The sequence below is a fragment of the Neovison vison genome, chromosome 11, assembly GCF_020171115.1.
Source record: "Neovison vison isolate M4711 chromosome 11, ASM_NN_V1, whole genome shotgun sequence".
In the NCBI taxonomy this organism is placed as follows: domain Eukaryota; kingdom Metazoa; phylum Chordata; class Mammalia; order Carnivora; family Mustelidae; genus Neogale; species Neogale vison.
The window spans coordinates 48,314,220-48,334,756 of record NC_058101.1 but is presented as its reverse complement, the minus strand read 5'-3'; the positions used below and the strand labels follow the sequence as shown (position 1 = coordinate 48,334,756).

The window sequence follows — 20,537 nt, the reverse complement described above, 5'->3', positions numbered from 1 at the left end:
TTTTTGGACAGTGAAATAAGGTTTTTTAAACAATGATTATTTCAAGATTGCCTTAAATTGTTTGAAGAAGAGGAGATGTGGATTGCCTCACATCTTGTAAAACTGTGTGTCTTGATATACTGTGAAATGCATAGCTCCCTACTTAGAAATTCTTAAATTTGATGTGTTAGGAAGATATTAGTGACATATGTGGAGAAACTATACTAGGTAATTCAGCCACAGTGAAAGGAGGAACACTCATCAGCATTTGAGAGTCTCGTTTCCCATTAAGGGTTAGAGACAGAAGGGGACACTAAGCCTTCTAAGAACCAAGCAGATGGAATCGCTTCTTAACATTTTAGGCTTGTTCACTAGACCAGTGTCTCTTGGTGATAGGATATTATTGTTTGTCTGTTGAGACCTATTCTGTGTCTTCTTCTGGGAAGCAGGGCTCCAGTCCAGAGGCTTTGATGTGTGAGATGCATAAGACATTAAGTACAGTACACTAGGAAGTAGTAGGTCACTCAGGAGACTTTAAGCCTTTGAAAATAAGCTTGGATAACAGCGTAAGTACGTGTAAAGATATCTTTCTGTATTTAAAAATGTTATTGGAAGGAAGGATTTTTAGGTTAAGTAATTTCTGTGATTATGATGCATTTAAAATAGTAAAACCGGGCAAGAAGTGAAATAGCCATTTTGTTTTCTCGAATGTTTATGGTAATTTGTCCTGATCATCTCTTCTTTCAGTTTTGGCGTTTGCTCTTGCTGACACCAAGAAAATTGTTCTGTGCGATGTAGAGAAACCTGAAAGCTTGCACTCCTTCTCTGTGGAGGCCCCAGTGTCTTGTATGCATTGGATGGAAGTGACTGCAGAAAGCAGGTAGAGGAGTAGAAGGAGGAACTCCAGCAGCCACAGTGGGACAGTTGTGCACTTGCCGGGACTTAAACAGACCCTTGGGACGATCTGAGTGTTGAGCCTGGGCACACTGCATTTCACTTTGGAGTTTCAGTTTATCAAGATAAGATTTTGTAATGCTTTGTTAGGTTTTTTTTCCTTCTGGAAAAAAAAAAAATTTTTTTTTTTCTTTATTGGAGCAATAATGCCTGAAAAGCTAAGATTTTTCTTTACTTTTAGTAGTTATGTCAGTGATTTGTACTTTATTATTTATTTATTTTTTCCTTAACTTAAATTTTGGGTAGTTAGCAGTGCAGTATTGGTTTTTGGAGTAGAATTCAGTGGTTCGTCACTTAAATACAGTGCCCAGTGCTCATCACAAGTGGCCACCTTCATGCCCGTCACCCATTTAGCCCATCCCCTGTCTGCCTCCCTCCATCAACCCTTGGTTTATTCTCTATTGTTTAGAGTTTTTTATTGCTTATTTCTCTCCTTTTTTTCTTTTCCTCCCTTCCTGTGTGTTCATTTTTTTTATTTTTTAAATTCTACATGAGTGAGATCCTATGGTAGTGATTTGTACTTTCAAGTAATAGAAATTAAAATCACTGATTAACAAGTTGAGGTTCTTTGTTCCTTTTTGCCGCCAATTTCTTTTGGAGCTCGGGTTTTTTTTGCATCTTAGTAAATATCCTCAGTATAGAAAGTGCTAAGTTAAGCACTCCGGGGGTTTTGTTTTGTTTTGTTTTTTTGTTTTAAGATTTCATTTATTTGAGAAAGAGAGTGAGTGAGCACAAGTAGGGGGAAGGGCTGAGGGAGTTAGAGAAGGAGACCCCCCACTGATGTTTGACTCCATCCTAGGACCCTGAACCTGACCTGAACTGAAGGCAGATGGAACCACCCAGGCACCCCTGAGCGCTTTGTTTTGATGCTGAATGAGTTCTTTCTGTGTCTGTGGTCCTGATAGCTTGCTGGTCTCATGAAAATAACTGCCTTAGTCTGCATTCAAGTCATATACCAGGTTTGCAGTCAAGATGGCTTAAAGGATGAATTTGTTTAGCTAATACTGAAAATAAAAGGTTTTCTTGTTTGTTTGTTTTTAGGAAGTGTGATAATTTTCTTACCAGTAGTTTTTCCTTTCTAATAAAGTGTTAAATTAATTTCAAATTAACTAAGGAGGAGTCTATAATAAGAATACTAAGGATCTCACCTGGTGTTTGAAATTCACTATAGATAAAACATTTATCTGTAATTGATGTATCATCAAATAATCCAGGGTTGCAAGTAGCCATGTAAATTTATCAATGCTTAGATATGTCATTTCTGTCCCATTCCAGGTACCTGCTAAGTGTATTCCTAATATACTTTCTGCCAATAGTTTAGAAATAAAATGTGGAGATTCCAGGATCTCTCAGGACACCTAGTTTGTGTTTTAAATGGGAAAAAAATGCATGCCAAGTTGCCACTTTTTCACCTTTTCACTCATTACCACCCTTATTTGGAAGTATAATTGAGAAACAGGAACAAGCAAGACTATTTCAGAATGCGTGGTGCCGTCTTAGATACCTGTCAGGTTGTCAAATCCCAAATGCGTATAAGCCATAGAACCCACAGTTAAATGAGGTAATAACTGCAGTATTCTTTAAAATCCATTCATCCTTGGTACTCATATATGTTAGTGTTGGTTCTTAGAGTTAAAAAAATCATAAATTCTTGGGGCACCTGGGTGGCCCAGTTGGGTAAATGTCTGCCTTCAGCTCAGGTCATGATGCCTGGGTCCAGGGATCAAGCCCCATGTTGGCCTCCTTGCTCATTGACGAGTCTGTTACCCCCTTTTCCTCTACCTCCCCCCACCTCCTGCTCATGTGTTTTCTCTCTCTCTCTCTTTCATTTTCTGTCTCTCAAATAAAATCTTAAAAAGGAAAAATTCTGAATTCTTAGTATCTCATACTGAATACATAGAGAAAATTGTTTATTAGTATTTTTCCTCTAAGTAAAGTGGCTGGGTTTTTTTCCCCCCCAGAAACAAAGCCCCTCATAAAGGAAGAATTTCCTATTTTTCTCTTTGTTGTTTGTGATTGTTAAAATGACTGTTTTATAGTAGTAAAATATGTGTGGCATCTGTTTACTTGATAATGTACATAATGTATAAAACTGGGCAATTTTTTAAAAAGTACTGTTTAATGGAAAGACAAAATCTTTGATATTTTTGTAATGCCTCTTTGTTTTTCTTTTCAGTGTTCTAACATCCTTTTATAATGCTGAGGATGAATCAAATCTACTCTTACCTAAACTGCCCACCCTGCCAAAAAAGTAAGTATCAGTTTAATTTTATTGGAATCCATCTTGCAGATTTCTCTTTCCTGTACCTTTATTTGTTTTTTTAAAAAAAGATTTATTTGACAGAGCAAGCGAGCACAAGTAGACAGAGAGTCAGGTGGGGAGTGGGGAGCAGGCTCCCCACTGAGCAGAGAGCCCCATGGGGGACTGGATCCCAGGACCCTGAGATTATGACCTGAGCCGAAGGCAGAGGCTTAACCCACTGAGCCACCCAGGTGTTCCTTTCCTTTACCTTTAAACATTGCGATGATTTTCTCATGTGTTTTAAAATATTGTTACTGCTTTTTACACTAATCTCTGTTTTTTTCTAGTTACAGCAACACCTCAAAAATTTTTAGGTAAGATATGTCTTTTTTGTTTTCAGGTAAAAGAATCTTTTATTAGTTGAAAGATGTAGTTGAAAGGTAACCCAGTTGTTTTTATATTTTAGTGAAGAAAATTCTGATGAAATTATTAAGCTTTTGGGAGACGTCAGGTAAATCTTGCCAATATCTTAAATAACAAGTCTAATTTCTTAACATTGATGTTTGGTATTTGAGACAGAGTTCAGAGTTTCAAGGGCAGTTCCTTTATGTGTTATGTTATTTCCCTGCTGACAAACACCACTGAATAATATACAGACATTAGTGTCTATTAGTTACTTGTTTTTATTGTATGGTCTTTTAAATATGAAGTATTTACTTGTTTTTGTTGTATAATCTTTTAAATATGAAGTATTTACTTGTTTTTGTTGTATAGTCTTTTAAATATGAAGTAAAGGAAGATAGATGTTACTAGAATTTCTAAAATTTAAATTTAAATATTCCAGATTTTTTAAGCCCTTTTAATGCATTTAGCATCGGAGCCATGATATCACTGATGGTGCTTTGCTCAGCTGGAAAAAAGATTGTGTTATTTAGAGTATATAAATACAGTGGTTGTTAAAATACTGTATCCTTATTTTACTATAAACTGATGTTTTTTAGGTGACAGCAAATTTATGTTCCTTTGAGAAAAGGAAGCAGCCCAGTGTGGTTGAATATTGAGTATTTGTGAATTTGTTTGGGGCTTGTTTCCCCGCAGGGGAGCCTTAGCATGCAGATTATCTGAGAGCAAGAACAATTTATATCTTAGTTTAAGAATTTGGTCTTTTCTGTTGTCCTCAGCTTGTTACATTCCTTTTAATTAGGCTTAATATTCTTGTCCTCGGAGGAAGCTCTGGATTTATTGAGCTTTATGCATATGGAATGTTCAAAATTGCTCGAGTCACAGGGGTAAGTTTTCCTTTAAAATTTTCACATCCTTTCTCTTAGACTATACCATCTAGAATATACCAGCTAACTGATTTATGGGGAAAAAAAAAACAACTAGGTTTTTTTTTTTTCTCACTTTCAATTAATGGCGTTACTCATTTTTAAATAGTTAGGATAATTTTCTTACTAAGATAAAATAGTGGTGATAATGATATCTGTGAAGCTCAGGTACTATTAGTGGAATTAGTCAACTTTTTCTTAACAAAAAGATTGATACAGGATACACTTGATTCTGACTCAGTGTCTTTCTAGGCTGTAGTCAGGACGAGAGCTGCAGTTTGTGACTGGAACGTGAAGGAACATCATGAGAAGCGCTCTTCTACTCAGCACCAGATCTGTGCTGGTTGCTTAGTTTTGGTCTTCTCCACAGCTTTTCGGTCCTATTCTCACCATTTCTGAGGGGGGACACACATCTTCCCTCTCTTGCACGTGTGGAACGCGTCAGGCTTGTGTGGTTTTGCTTCGGAGAGTTCCATTAGTTTCTGTTGCCTGTATCGTAAGCAGGTGCAGACTAGCAGTGATAGTATATGGACCAGAGGATTTGATTGTCTTACAGATCGTTGGTACTTGCCTTGCATTGTGTTTATCCAGTGATTTGAAGTCATTATCAGTGGTTACAGAGGTTTCTGCTGGCGCTGCTTCGGAGGTCTCATACTTCCAGGTAAGTGTGGAAACCTGGTAGCAGCAGACAGTAAATATCTATATATTTTTTAAAGATTTTATTTATTTATTTGACCGACAGAGATCACAGTAGGCAGAGAGGCAGGCAGTTGGGGGTGAGGCAGGGTCTCTGCTGAGCAGAGAGCCAGATGGGGGCTTGATCCCAGGACCCTGGGATCATGACCCGAGCTTAAGGCAGAAACTTTTAACACACTGAGCCACCCAGGTGCCCCAGTAAATATATTTTTTTAAGGTTTTATAGTTTTTATTATTCTTATCTTTGGATTCTAATGGTTATTAAAACAAAGCAAAAAAAAAAAAAAACCAACTTGGAGCTAATAAATCTCATGTATAGAATCTTACTCTAGTGAACACTTCATTATTCCCAGAGTCCAATATAGTTTTCATAAAAACAATATTTTGATAGTTTATTAATGACCATGTTAATTGGTTGCTATATCAGTCTGTCTTTGTACCAAGTATTTTTTTTTTTAATAGATTTATTTATTTGAAAGAGATAGTATGAGCAGGGGGAGGGGGAGAGGGAGAGAGACTCCCAAGCAGATTCTGTGCGGAGCGCAAAGCCTGTCATGGGACTCCATCTCACCACCCATGAGATCATGACCTGAGCTGAAACCAGAGGTCAGACATGTAACCGACCAAGCCACCTAGGCACCCCTGTATCAAGTGTGTTCTTTGGACTCTGATCCTAGGGCCACTGGGTGGATCTTTTGGTTAAACATCTGCCTTCAGCTTAGGTCCTTCAGGGTCCTGAGATTGAGCCCTGCATCAGGCTCCCTGCTCAGGGGAGAGCCTGCTTTTCCCTCTCCCTGCTATTTCCCTGGTTGTGTCCCCTCTCTCTGTCAAATAAATAAATTCTTCTAAAAAAAAAGAAAAGGGACTCTGATCCTAATACAAATAAAAACTAATACAGATAGTTGTTTAATATGTGCAAAGTACTGAGTAGTTTAGTATAATTCATTTGAATCTTATTATCCCCATTTTATAGATAAGTAGAAACTGCAGAACTTGCTCGGCATCACTCACATGGAAGTGATGCTGGGCAGTATGGCTCCAGAGTCCGTGCTTATCACCAGCATGTTGCCTCTTGTGTCAGATGATCATTTAACGTTGGGAAAAGCTTTGTACTCTGTGCTCTTTATATGGAAGCCATGTGGGCTCCTATAGAGGATTTAGGTTATAGCCTTGACTTTAAGAAAGTCTTCCCTAGATAGGTGTGTGTGTGTTTGTTTTTTTTGTTTGTTTGTTTTTTGTTTTTGAAAGATTTTATTTATTTATTTGACAGAGAGAGATCACAAGTAGACAGAGAGGCAGGCAGAGAGAGAGAGGGAAGCAGGCTCCCTGCTGAGCAGAGAGCCTGATGCAGGACTCGATCCCAGGACCCCGAGTTCATGACCTAAGCTAAAGGCAGCGGCTTAACCCACTGAGCCACTCAGGCGCCCCTGTGTGTTTTTTTTGTTTTTTTTAAAGATTTTATTTTTAAGTAATGTCTATACCCAACAAAGGGCTCAAACTCACAACCCCAAGATCGAGTTTCACTCTACCAACTGAGCCAGGTGCCCCTTCCCTAGATTTTCGTGCCAGATAACCCTGCTGCTTAGCCTAAGGATGCACAAATTCTAAACAAAAATAGAACAAAAAGATGCACTGTGCACTCTGTCTGATGATTTCCAGTATTTGTTGTATTCAGAGCACCAGGGAGCTCTTGACTTCCTAATTGCCCGGAATAGTTGGTCACTTTTGCGCTTCAGCTTTGGGTTCTGTGAAAATATGATTTCTAGGATTGCATTTGGTGCTGTAATAAAAAGATTTGCTATTTCTTTGAAGTTTGGCATCGATATTTTGTTAAATAATAGCTTTTTAAAGATATGATTTTTATTTCATTGTAATGGATATGTAACTTGTGTTTATCAGTAGCATATAGTTCTTTAAAAACTTTTTATGTATATTTGTAATCATTTTTTAATTTTAGCATAATAGTGTTACAAAATAGATTGTATTGGGGCGCCTGGGTGGCTCAGAGGGTTAAAGCCTCTGCCTTCGGCTCAGGTCATGATCCCAGGGTCCTGGGATCGAGCCCCGCATCGGGCTCTCTGCTCAGCGGGAAGCCTGCTTCCTCCTCTCTCTCTCTCTGCCTGCCTCTCTGCCTACTTGTGATCTCTGTCAAATAAATAAATAAAATATTTAAAAAAAAAATAGATTGTATTTATCTAGCTTTGGAGATGGCACTGCAAACCTAGAGAGGGTTGATCTGTGCACAGGTAAACATGTCAGATTAGAGAATCCTAAAGTTCTGTTCTGTTAGTCTTCAAAGTAGTAGGCTCAAAGATAGCAGAATTCAGACATGGTCTTTCTGACACACACTTAGACCTTGACTTTAACTCTTTAAATTGTAGGATTTCTTTTTTTTAGAGCTGGGCCTGATTTATCTTTAAAAGAAGTGTGTGTGTGTGTGTGTGTGTGTGTGTGTGTGTGATTGTAACTCACTTTATTTTGATTTTACAGCTTGAAACCAATCTACTGTACTCTTTCTTACCTGAAGTAACTAGGATGGCTAGAAAGTTTACTCACATTTCAGCACTTTTACAGGTATTTCTTTGTTTTATATGAATATTTACTCTTTAAGTTTCTCACAGTCTATAAATAAAAGACTTACAAATTTCATTCTGTAAAGCTAACTATCTGTGATATAAATGCCTGTTCCGATAATTTTATAATGTCTGTTAACAAGAAAAAGGAATTTAATTGAAAATTTATTCCCACCAGAAAAGAAAAAAGTAGTTCAGATGTTTTAAAAATACTCCCCTAAGTGAAGTAACATTTCGGAATTTTAAAAGTCTTACTGCAAATCAAGCATTATGGAAAACAGCCATTATGTCAGTTCCCTCATATGTGTAAAAACCCATCCCAAATTAGCTGATTCCGCAAGTCTTAGTTTGGGCTGGGCTCAGCTAGAAGGTTCTGTCGATCCGGGCCAGGTTCAGCTCATCTCAGCCGAGCCTGGTCAAGCATCATCCAGCTGGCTGTTCTGAGTGTCCCTCAGCAGTGGTGGCTCCCCACGTGACATGTCCCAGTAGGCTAGCCCAGGCTTGTTCGTGAAGTGGCAGCCACAGCAGAGGTGTCAGGAGTGCAAGTGGGAACATGCAGAGCCTTTGGAGGCCTTGGATTTGGTGTCCCTTCTGCTATGTGTTGGTCACAGCACGATACAAGACCAGCCCAGATTCAGGGACTGGGGAGGCCGAGTCTGCATCCGGATAGAGGAGCTACAAAGAACTGTGGCTTTTCTCTTTCAGTCTGCCACAGTCCCTGACATCAAAGATTTCTGGATGGTATCTTTTTAAGGATTTTGTTTGAAAATTGAATAGCTGACTCAACCAGCATTTTGACAGTCAGTGTACATGAAACATATATATATAAGCTGGAGAATGTCTGTTTTACCAGATAAAAACTTAATTTCAGAATGTTTGCTGGTTAAATGGTTATCAAGCATTAGCTGTGGTCTTCTCTCTCACAGGCTGAGTGGAAAATGATTGAAAGTGAATTCTGGATTTCTTTGAGATAGTTGGCAGGAAGAAGCATATATTACTTAGCACATTGATTTAACATAGGTTTTTTTTGTTTGTTTTTGTTTTTTTGTTTTTATTATTCTGATATTTTGTTTCCTTCTTGTTAATAGTATATAAATTTGTCACTAACATGTATGTGTGAAGCATGGGAAGAAATACTGATGCAGATGGATTCTCGTCTCACCAAGTTTGTGCAGGTAATGTTTGTGAAGTTTCCCCTGGATGGAGTGAAAGCAGGCACGCTGTGCTGCTTTCATTTCATTTCATTGACTTCATGAGCTACCTGGTGGATACTGGTCGGGGTTGTAAAAGGTGAAGGTTAAGCTTTCAGATGGCTCGATCTGACCTCGCACTGTTTCCCCAGAGAGAAAAGGCTCTCCTCGCATCAGGACAACCTAGGTGGGGACGGGTCTGTGAAGTGGAGCTGCTGGGGAGTGGAGAGTCAGGACAGGTACTGGAAGAGCTGACTGGCTACTTGCCATGAACTGATAGTCAGATAATCAGTTTAAATAAGGATTTGAAGGAAGGTTAAGGAAAAGCAAGGGATTCATGCTCCTGTAGTTTTGATTTTGAATTACACATGTAGTTAAAATTTTAAAAATACATATCATGATGTTATCCTTTTTTTTTTTTTTTTTTTTTGATGTTATCCATTTTTTCTAGGAGAAGAGCACAACCACTTCCGTGCAGGATGAATTCATGCACTTGCTGTTATGGGGGAAAGCAAGGTAGTGAACTCCTACTAGGTGCTCTTGTGTTTTCTTCCTTTTTTACAGTGTTGTTTTTTTTTTTTTAAATAATTTGTGTTTGTTGTAAAAAAATAGAAAATTCTGGTACACAAGAATAAAAAATAGTATTGATTTTCCTATTCATCTTTTGTAAATATATTCATTTACTGTGGCTATAATATATGTATGTATTTCTGCATGTGTAAAAAAATTTCCAATTTTTTATGGTCCCATCGGTTTTCTCCTTTATGGTATCTGCCTTAGTGTTATTCTTAAAAAAGACCTTTCCCATCTTAAGTGTATTCAAAGATTGATCTGTATTTTCTTTGAGAGTTTTTGTTATAGTTTATGTTTTATTCCATCTGCATGTTCCAGATGTGATTTATTTGGTTATATGCTATGGAAGATTTAACTTCTTCTTTTCTGAAGGTTTAGATAATTGCCCAGCATAATTTATTGACTATTACACTTTCTCCTTATGGATTTGAAATGCCATTTTAGCATTTGGTATGTCTTAAGTATACTTCAGTCTGTTTCTGGACTTTATTGTTTTCTGTCTGTTCCTTAAGTCTTAATTTTTGTTGGAGTTTCTTTTTGTTTGTTTAAAAATGTTCTTTTTACTTTTAAAATGTAAAAGTTTTAAGTGATGGATTTACATTTTGTATAGGGAAGACTAAAAATACTTTCTTTTTCATTGTAGTGCTGAACTTCAGACCCTCTTAATGAACCAGTTAACAGTAAAGGTGCAGTTAAATTATTTTTGTTTTTAAATGGCTATGTGCACTTTCTTGAATTTTTTTTTTTTTTTTTTAGAGCAGCATGCAGTGTCTTACTTATATGCTAAATATATTTTTTTCTCTTACTTAGGGCTTAAAGAAACTTGGCCAGTCTATAGAGTCATCATATTCCAGTATACAAAAATTGGTTATAAGTCACTTACAGAGGTATGAAGGTGATGTCGAGTTTTTGGTGTTGTGTCTGTATGTACTTGGTGTCGGTGTTCTTCATCAGCTGTCATTCTTTTTTAGCCTTTTCTAGCTAAAATTGTTGCATTGGCACTTGAAGGGAATCTTGGAGTGCCCAAGATATAAAGAGTCAATAATGGTACATTTTGAAATAATTTTCAAACATCTTTTCACTGGAGTAGGCTCTCTGTCTGGGATTTTTTTTCCCCTCAGCCAGACAGCCAGTATGTCTTTTGAAAAGACATATACCCTTTTTTTTTTCCTTTTAAAGATTTTACTTATTTGTCAGAGAGCGCACAAGCTGGGGGAGCTGCAGGCAGAGGGAGAAGCAGGCTCCCCACTGAACAAGGAGCCCAGTGCAGAGCTCGATCCCAGGACACTGGGATCATGACCTGGGCTAAGGGCAGACACTTAACCAACTGAGCCACCCAGGCATCCCCATATACCCTTTTTTGATCAAGAAAATTATGTTTATCATTTTACAGTTTATAAAACATGATACGTGTTTTTACATTTAACACTTTGCAAGGTGTTGATCATGATTATCCTCCTTCCACGCAAAAAGAAACTGAAATCCAAACTGGCCTGAACTTACTAAGTGTCACAGCCGGACTCTGATCTTCAGGTCTCATGCTACTTCTATCCACAGCTCCCTCGTGAAGCAGTTTGCATGTGGCTGCTCAGTGTTTGACTTAAATTTCGATATATCCCTTTATGCTGAGTTCCCTAGCCCCTACTGCATCACCTCAGCCTTGGATCACTGCAGTGGCCTTTGGCCTGGCTTCCAGTCCACGAATAGATTTGTGCCCCTCAAGTAAATTCCCAGAGCAGATCTGATCATGTTACTCTTCCTTAAAAACTTCCAGTGCCTTCCTATTGCTCTCAGGACCAAGACGTTTTCATGGTCTTTAACACACCTGCCTCTCTGCTTCATGCACGCTGGTGGACTTACCAGACTTGACATTTTTTCTTCCTACCCAGGGCTTTTGTGCATTCATCTTGCCTTCTGGAACACTCCCACCCTGCTCTTCACTTGAACCCCTTAACTCAAATCTCACTTGTTCCAAGAGGCTTTCCCTAATTCCTCAGATTAGGTCAGGTTATTCCATTACACTTACACTGGTATGCATTTCCTTCCAGGCACTTAAGATAGTGGGAATGATATTTTGTCTGATTGTGGTCATGAGTGTCCTTTCCCCATGACACTGTCAGTGCTGTTAGGATCCTTTTGTTTTGGTCACTGCTGTGTCTCTAGTATGTAGCACAGTGCTGACTTAAAGTTAGAGATTATACACGTTTGTTGAATGTTAAATACCTATCTTTTGGGTGAATAGGATGACCATCCGACTGTCTTCAGGGTGCCAGGTCTAACTGTAGAACATAATGTGATCTCGTAAGATTAAATCTTGCGGTTGTGTATTCATCTCCATCGTCAGAATGGCCAGATGGTTCTGTTAGAATTTTTAGAGAAAAGTTTGAGAAATGATCATTTCTCTTAGAAAGAAAATTGTTACTTTCAGTTTTTATTTCTGAAAATTTGGAAATGTTTAGGCGAGGTCGTAGCTATCTGCCACCTTGATGATGGTAATGATAATAACTTATTTCTGCTCTGTTTTGATAGCGGTTCCGAGTCTTTATTATACCATTTGAGTGAACTGAAAGGAATGGCTTCATGGAAGCAAAAATATGAACCTCTTGGACTAGATGCTGCAGGAATTGAAGGTAGTAATTTAGTTTTTTGGTAGAGTACATTAAACACACTTTACTTAATGGACAAATGATACTTATTTATTTCTCTTTAGATGCTATTACTGCTGTGGGTTCTTTCATACTCAAGGCAAATGAACTTCTTCAGTAAGTATTGGGATACCTGGAATCATTGACGTGAGAATATTTTATTCTTATAAGCAAGAACACAGCAAATTGTCATGATTTTTTTAAAATTGGTTTTATAAGTTTTTATCAAAGTTATCACCTTTACATGATTAAAACAAGCCAATAACATAGCTGTCTTATCAGTTAAAGGGGTATCGTATTCTCCCGCCTGTCCTCATTCCAGTCCCCTCTCCAGGGGGATTCCTTGAACTCCTGTAACTGTTTCTGTTTTTAGTTCTTACCTCCATACCTCTAAATTGTATAACTATACTGCAATTATTTTATTTATCCAGTTTTAGAAATTCTTTGTTTCATTTTTCCTAGACTTTGTTTTCTCTTTTCTTGTGTTGTTTGCTTTTTTTATATCCTTAGATTCTTCCCCTGTCTCCAAGGCAGGATCACACCCTGGAACCCCCTCCCTCCCTGACATTTCTCCTCCAACCTTCCCTCCCCCATGCTGGTCTGGATGCGCTGTTGTAGCTGCCGCAACAGCCTGCCAGGCAGGCATTTCGGTGCTTTCTTGGGTTAGGTCCAGACATCACGATCGCCTTTGCTTCTTGCTTCCTTTCATCACTTTGTTGGGAAACATCTCCAGTAACTTGCTCAGGAAGTAGTTATGCGATGATAAACTCTGTGTCTTTTCTCCTACCTTCACGCTTTATTATTGATGGTTTCCAATGGGTATAGGATGATGAAGGGGAAATCATTTTCTCAGAGAACTTTGAAAGTATTGCTGTATGATATGCTGGTCTTTCTGTCGCTGTTGGGAGGTCTGGTGCTTCTGATTCTCATCCCTCTATAGGGTTTTTTTTGTTTGTTTTTCATCTCTCAAAGCTTCATTCTTTATCCTTGATATGTTGAAATTTCACAGTAGTGTTTTTAGATGTGGGTCTTTTCATTGTGCTGGTAATAAGAAAATATTTGAACCTGAATTCTGTGTTATTATTTTAGTAATCTCCTTTTCTCTTTCTCCTCCTCTCGTTTTTTTGTTTTGTTTTGTTTTTTTAATTAGATTTTTTTGTTCTAGAAACTTGGTTGGTCAGATACTAGGCCGTGAACTGACCTATATCTTCTGTTTTTCTTCACGTAATTCTCAAAACCGTTTCTTTTCTATTTCCTGAGAAATTTTCTTGACTGAATTCTGCAACATTATCATTCATCGTGGACCTTTATTGAGTACTTAACTATATTTTAAACATTATTCTAGATGCTGAGGGTATAGCAGTGAACAAAACTGATAAAATCTATATGGGTCTTATGTTCTAATGTGGTGAGATAGACAATAAAGAAATGAATGATGAAAATACATAGCAAGACAGATAAGTGTCAGGAGTGGTGAGAAAAACCAAGCACGGAAGGGAGACCTTTGGGATGCGATTTATATAGGGCAGACCTCACCAAGGTGATGATGTTGGAAGGAGTGAGTCATCGATATTTGGTAAAAGAGATAGCAAGTATGAAGGTGCTGAGTTTGGAGCATACCTCAGGAGCCACTCTAGCTGAAGTGAATGGAGCAGAGTGTGAGAGAAAGGATGAGCTGAGAGAGCTCGTGGAGGATAGGCCATGTTGTGTAGAGCCTATAGGCGGTTGGAAGGACTTTGGCTTTTACTCTGGATGTAAGAAGAAGCAATTAAGGTTATGGAGTGACAGGATATGACTTAGGTTTTTAAAAGATCCTCTTGTTCATTGCTTAGTTTTGAGGATAAATTAAAAGAGGGCAAGGACAGAAGCCAAGAGAGAAATGGGGGTTACAATCTGAAGAGGTCAGAATCTGGGTACATTTTCAAAGTAGAAATAACAGGATTTGCTAAATGATTGTGTGAATGGTAAAATAAAAGAGTTATTGGTAATTATGAATTTAGGGTCTGAGCACCTGGAAAAGTAGGATTGACATTTGCTAAAATGTGGAAAACTAGGGAGAGACTATGTAAATTATATATGTGTATCTTATGTTCCTCAGTTGGGGTTTATCTGGTATTTTTACAATTAGATTTAGGTTATACATCCCTGGCCAGAATATACATAACTGGTAGAGTGCCCTTCTCAAGGTGTCACATCCAGAGGCAAATGATGTCTGTCTGCTTCTCCTTAGTGGCGTGAATTTTGATGACCTGATGAATGTGTCCGCCGTATTAAATTTGAAATGTCTGTTAGGTACCCTCATGGGTATCTGTCCAAGAAATTTTTGATCATATTAGACTAATATTCAAGGGAAGGGTCCAGGCTGGAGATGGCAGTTTGAGAGCCATCAACACATTGGTGTTATTTTGAGCCATGAGGCTGGATGAGGTAGTCTCTGTGCTTAGAGAAGAGGACAGATCTGAAGACTGCGATGAGCATTCCAACATTTAGAAATGGTATTGATGGGGAGCTAGCAAAGGAAACTAAAGAGGTAGAATGACCAGGAGAGTGGGTGGGTGTCCATAGACTAAGCAATGGAAACATCGTAAAAAGGAACGAGGGATCAGTTGTCAGATGCTGCTAAGTCAGGTAAGATGAAGACCAAGAATAGAACAGATAATCAGAGTATTACTAGAAATGATTATTGGTGACCTTGATCAGAGCCATGTCATGGAGTCATGGAGCCATTGGGATGCAGAATGAGAGCAGATGCAAAGAAAACAGCAGGTGTCATCTCCTGAGTAGTTTTGTTGTGAACGGAACGGCCAGTGGTTGCAAACAGTTGTTGGGTTTTTCTATCTTACGACAGGAGAGGTTAGAGCATATTTATATGTGATGGGGTGTTCTGGAAGGGAAACAGTTGATGGCAGAGAGAGGAGAGGATTGATGGAGTAAGAGTATGGGAGGGGAGGGCCATGTGGTGCTTGTGGGGAATGGTCTGGAAAGATAGAGGGCCATGTGCGCATGGGGGGAATGGTCTGGAAAGATAGTGTATCTATAATTACAGGAGAGAAGGCTGTGTAAAGGGTCACAGACGCTAGTATCTGGGACATGGAGGCTTGGGGAGGTTCACTTTCAACTGTTCTTACCGTCTTAATGAGATAGGTAATGTTCTGTCAGCTGGAGGTAAGAGTGGGGAGGTGGTTTAAGAATAAAGGAAAAGGGGGCGCCTGGGTGGCTCAGTGGATTAAAGCCTCCGCCTTCGGCTCAGGTCATGATCTCAGGGTCCTGGGATCGAGCCCTGAATCGGGCTCTCTGCTCAAGCGGGGAGCCTGCTTCCTCCTCTTTCTCTTTGCCTGCCTCTCTGCCTACTTGTGATCTCTGTCTGTCAAATAAATAAATAAATAAATCTTAAAAAAAAAAAAAAAAAAGATAAAGGAAAAGGTGTGAGCCAGTTGCCTTCAGGGAAGTGGGAGAAAGAACGAGTAGGTGAAACAGGCAGATGCTGCTGGTGCTGAGGGTCACTTGGGGAGCCCTTGTGAGAATGTAGAAGTGCCCCTGGTCAGCGTGGCTGCTGGCTTTTCTCCAGCTGGGGTCAGCCAAGTGTGCCGGGGTCAGCCAAGTGTGCCGGGGCACAGGGCAGTTGAGCACTTAGATTTGCTAGGCTTGGTGACCAAAGCGAAGCCAAAGTGGGGCCAGGGAATTAAAGCGAGGGCATGATTCAAATGAACCTTGAATTGGAGCTGGTTTGGGGGGGAAAGTGGGAACACAGTGTGAGTAAGAAACCGGGAAGAGAGGTGGGGGAACCAGTAGGTGGTAGTTAGGGAGACGAAAGCTGGGGTGCTGAAGAGAGGTCCCTGGGAAGACAGGTGGTTGTTGGTGAGTGGTATGCTTGATGTTGAGAGTCAGAGGGTTCAAGTTGGTAGTGAAGGGGTGTAGGCTGTCAGCTTTGGAATTAGTAGTCAAGGTGAGTGGAGGACTTGACCGTTACCTGAACTGTCGCATTGAATTCTTTATCACAGCAGTCCTTGTCTTTCAATTTCCAAACGTGTTTTCTTATTTCTTTAATCTTTCAAAGCTGTGTTCTTGCTTTGTAGATGACATCTCAAATCTCTGAGGACATTAATTAGATATTTTTGTAAGCCTGCCGTTCCCTGAATGATCTCCACTTCCCGGGTCACTTATCTGTTTGTCTTGGTCTCGTTGCCAGCTTTCTTCAGATACCCGATGCTCCAGTGTTTACTCATGTTTCTTTGTGAGGTGATTTGAAGCTGCTTGGAGTCTGTGTGGACAGGGCAGCAGAAATCTGGCTTTGGCACTCGGGCAGGCATGTAGAGCTGTTTGGTGGGCTGCCAGCACCCTCATGGGACCACCTCAGCTCTTCCCAGTTTATGCGCTTTCTTGGGAAAACCCTGTTCATTTCTGTTTGGGGCATAGACCCATAGGCATTCATGTTTAGGAGGAAAGAACATATTGACTGCTCTGTATTTCGGTTTGTCCTCCTGTGTCCAGCCCCTTGTGTCATCCTGAGGGCTGCTGTCAAGCCTGACATTTGCAAGGTCCAGAGTGTCCCTGGGATTCTGCAGGCCAGAAGTGTCCTTGTTGTCCTCTCCATATTCTGTGTGTGACTGCCTCTGTTGAGCTTCATCAGCCACGTGTCCTTTCTGACGTTTCTGAAATTAATGTCTTTTCTACCATCCTTTTTGTTTTTGTGAGTTTATAGTACACCCCTCCCCTCCACCCCATTATCATTTTAATGGGGTTTTAGAAGGTAGAGGTTGGAGACATTTGTGTTCAGAAGACAAAATGAGAGAAGAGATGACATTGCTTTTCCTATATGTTGAATTATTTTTTGGTCCACCGTATTTCCAGAGAGTAGATATAAAATACTAAGCTTTTTGTGATCACTTTTCAATATGAACGGAAGGTAGTTTATTTAACTTTTTTGCTCCCTGGAAGAAGTTGAATATAGCATTGTTATTTTAGGTTATAGATGAAGAAGGTGAGGCAGTGAGAATTTTGATGTTCACCTCCAGCAGACCAGGGATTGCTTGCTGGGTGTAGGGGCCGGTCAGAGTATTGATTGGGAAAGACAGAAAGGAACTTTTCTTTCCTTTTTCGTTTTGCCACAAGAGAGTTTTGATTATATTACTTGGTAATATCAGAAATGTGGCAGTCTTTTTATGTCAGGTGTTTTACTCTAGAGAGCTAGGTTCATGATGCTAACCCACCTCTCCAGTAGTATGAAACTTCTTTCTTGGAAGGGGCTTTGAAATTTAGGAAAGAAAGATGCAGGTATCACTTGCTTAGAGTAGTTACCCTGTAGATGTGAGCCTAAAGAGATTTTTTTTGAAGTGATAGCCCTGTCCATATTTAAAGATAGTTTCATCGAAATGAACGTGACTTCCACTTTTAATACTTAAATTTGGGGAGTCCATTTCTGTAAGGCTCAAGGAAATTCAGTTTTTTTTTTTTTTAAAGATTTTATTTATTTATTTGACAGAGAGAGATCACAAGTAGGCAGAGAAGCAGGCAGAGAGAGAGAGAGAGAGGAGGAAGCAGGCTCCCTGCTGAGCAGAGAGCCCCATGCAGGGCTCAAACCCAGGACCCTGAGATCATGACCTGAGCCGAAGGCAGAGGCTTAACCCACTGAGCCACCCAGGCGCCCTGAAAATTCAGTTTTTGAGATCAGTTACTATAAGCATCAAAAATCAACTTCCAAAAATAATGTCCACTGATAGCAGAGATAGTGACATAGTACAAATTTATAATCTGGTTTTCTGTTGGCGTTGATGTTTTTTCTTCTTACTGACCAGTATTTTTTTTAACTGAGAAAAATGCTGAAAATGGTTTTTTGCCGACTTCTTTTGTTTGCAAAGTTGAAAAAGGATTTCATACTTTACTGAATGGTGGGAAAGACCATTACACAGTTTGTGGCAAGACTGTTATAACCAGTTAGAATCTGAGTCATTTGCTTTATTTTTGAGAAGAATCAGGACTTGCTCTTCTGAAGCTTTATTTTTAGGTATGTTTTTGATTTGTAAAATCAAAGGTTTAAATGTCCTTCAGATAGTATAAAAGAGAATGGTAAAGATGATTATATCCCAGAACAGTTGAACGATGATATATGAACCACACATTATAATTTTATTTCTGATTTCTTTTATTTTTATCTTTTCAGAGTTATAGATAGTATGAAAAACCTCAAAGCATTTTTTCACTGATTTCTTTTATTTTTGTCTTTTCAGAGTTATAGATAGTAGTATGAAAAACTTCAAAGCATTTTTTCGCTGGCTTTATGTGGGTAAGTTGATCGAATGAAGGATTCTTGTTACCTTAACCCTTCTTTAAAAATTGTGGGTTTTTTAAAACAAGACAGTGAAAAAGCTAAGATCTGGCCTCTGCTCTTGAGTAGCTTATTTTCTGTTCTGTTTCTTGATCTTCTGTTTCTAGAGGTATGCCATCCGTTAGGGTAGCCAGTAGCCACCTGTGGGTCTTTAAATTAGTTGAAATTACAGGACCTCTGGGTGGCTCCGTCCATTAAGCAGCTGCCCTTCAGCTCAGGTCATGATACCAGGATCCTGGGATTGAGCCCCCGCATCTGGCTCCTGTCTCCCTCTCCATCATTCTCTCTCTCTCTTTCAAGCAATAAAGGAATAAAATCTTTAAAATAAATAAATTAGTTGAAATTATGTAAGTTACGTGTTCAGTTTTTTAGTGACGTTATGCACATTTGAAGTCCTCCGTAGCCACACACTGTCAGTGCCTGCCACATTGAACAGCACCAAACAAGAAGTTTCTAGCATCCTTTCCATCAGACACTAGTGCCCTAGCTAAGTTGAATGCAGACCACTCATTGGCTTTCTTTGTTCTACTTAGCGTCTTTTCATTTGTAGGTAGTTAACCAGGATTTACTGACTTCATAGTCCATGTTCTCATGCTTACTCTGCAGCATGTGCATATTTTATGTAGGTCCATTTGAACTGTTTTTGTGACCCTCCCTTAATATCATTGAAATAATCCAGCATACATTCCCTTCCAACACAGGCAAAAATTTGATTATAAATGAGATTTATTTCTCATTTGTTAAAATTCTAAAGAGTAAATAAAATAGAAGTTAAATTATCTGTAATGTGCTCACATCTTTTAACAAATGTCCAGATCTTCAATTCTGGTATCTTACAAACAGACTTTGTATTTGTCAGCCTAATGTAATTGCTTGTGGTAAAAAAAGAATGGGATCCACAGATGTTGGCATTTAAAATTCTTTTTTTTTTTCTCCTCAAAACCGTACCAGTGCTAGCCAGAATGGGGAGCCAGAGTGTTCATCAGGCCAGCCTGTTTAATATCGGAAATGCTGATTAGAATAAATTACAATATTAAAACTCAATGAGATCTTCGAAATAATTTTCTTTTACAGAAGAGGTTTGGTTTTACTTGTAATTAACTGGAGTAGTTGAGGCAGTTTATATTCTATTGCATGTCCTAACTCTAATGAGAAGCCTGATTAGGAGAGAAATGAATTACTGCTCAATCCTTATCATTAGAGCAGGGCAGCAGAAAGCACGCTGGATGGGAGAACCCGAGACCTCATTATAATCCTGACTCTTACTTGTTAGTGGTGTCGCCTGGGTTTGCTCCTTTGGAAAATGTAGCCTCCATGAAGGCAGGAACTTCTTTTGTACTGCTATATCCCCAGCACCCATAGTATGCTCAGTGAGTACTTTTTGGATGGATAAATGAATGAATGAGTGCACTAGATCACGGCTTGTTTTTCAGATAATTTAGAAGTTTGAACTAATGAAGAATGGTTTCTAAAGTAATCCATGTTTGCAGAATCACATCCAGCATGCTTATTCCTGACCGAATGCAATTACGAGGGATATTCAAACAGTGCAAAAACACATGCAGCATTCCCCTTGACTTAGGTGGACATAATATAAAAATACAACCATCAGAGAGGACAAAAAGAATTGGCTGCAGATATTAGAGAGTCTGTAAATACACGTATATTTAAGTGTATGTATGTACACAAAAGTCTTAGTGCAAATATCTTTGTGTAGCAAAAGACCCAAGGGAGAGTAACATGTTTGTTTGGTATTGTAAAGCTTTTGAAGGACCGAATTGTTTGCAGATTTTAAGAGAAGAAATGCCATGTTAGGAGAGGAATGAATCTGGTCTGTGCACGTCATTGAGTTGACATAGGAAAAAAAAATAACAGTTTAGGATTGTTAGACCAGCCTTTTTGAACCCGAAAATACAAGTCAAATTTAGAGTCTTCACACTTTAGTTTTTAGAAGGAAAATAAGTTTTCCTTGGTGAAAAGATTTCTTTGGTTGAATATTGAAGATTTAGTCCAATGAAACACATTTAGTCTT

General features: G+C 39.0%; 1 protein-coding gene across 4 annotated transcripts in view; it reads left to right on the top strand.

Annotated features, from left to right (window-relative positions):
* The window catches only part of ANAPC4 (anaphase promoting complex subunit 4), a 36,816-nt gene that overhangs the window by 4,283 nt on the left and 11,996 nt on the right, over nt 1–20,537 (top strand). For all 4 annotated transcript variants that reach the window (XM_044225849.1, XM_044225846.1, XM_044225847.1 and 1 more), the window contains exons 4-17: nt 727–859; nt 3,110–3,184; nt 3,523–3,549; nt 3,642–3,686; nt 4,380–4,464; nt 5,060–5,164; nt 7,690–7,773; nt 8,861–8,947; nt 9,414–9,478; nt 10,179–10,221; nt 10,346–10,422; nt 12,065–12,165; nt 12,246–12,297; nt 18,408–18,463. In XM_044225849.1, coding sequence (XP_044081784.1) covers nt 727–859; nt 3,110–3,184; nt 3,523–3,549; nt 3,642–3,686; nt 4,380–4,464; nt 5,060–5,164; nt 7,690–7,773; nt 8,861–8,947; nt 9,414–9,478; nt 10,179–10,221; nt 10,346–10,422; nt 12,065–12,165; nt 12,246–12,297; nt 18,408–18,463 — 1,035 coding nt within the window. The remainder of the gene's footprint in view (nt 1–726; nt 860–3,109; nt 3,185–3,522; nt 3,550–3,641; nt 3,687–4,379; nt 4,465–5,059; nt 5,165–7,689; nt 7,774–8,860; nt 8,948–9,413; nt 9,479–10,178; nt 10,222–10,345; nt 10,423–12,064; nt 12,166–12,245; nt 12,298–18,407; nt 18,464–20,537) is intronic.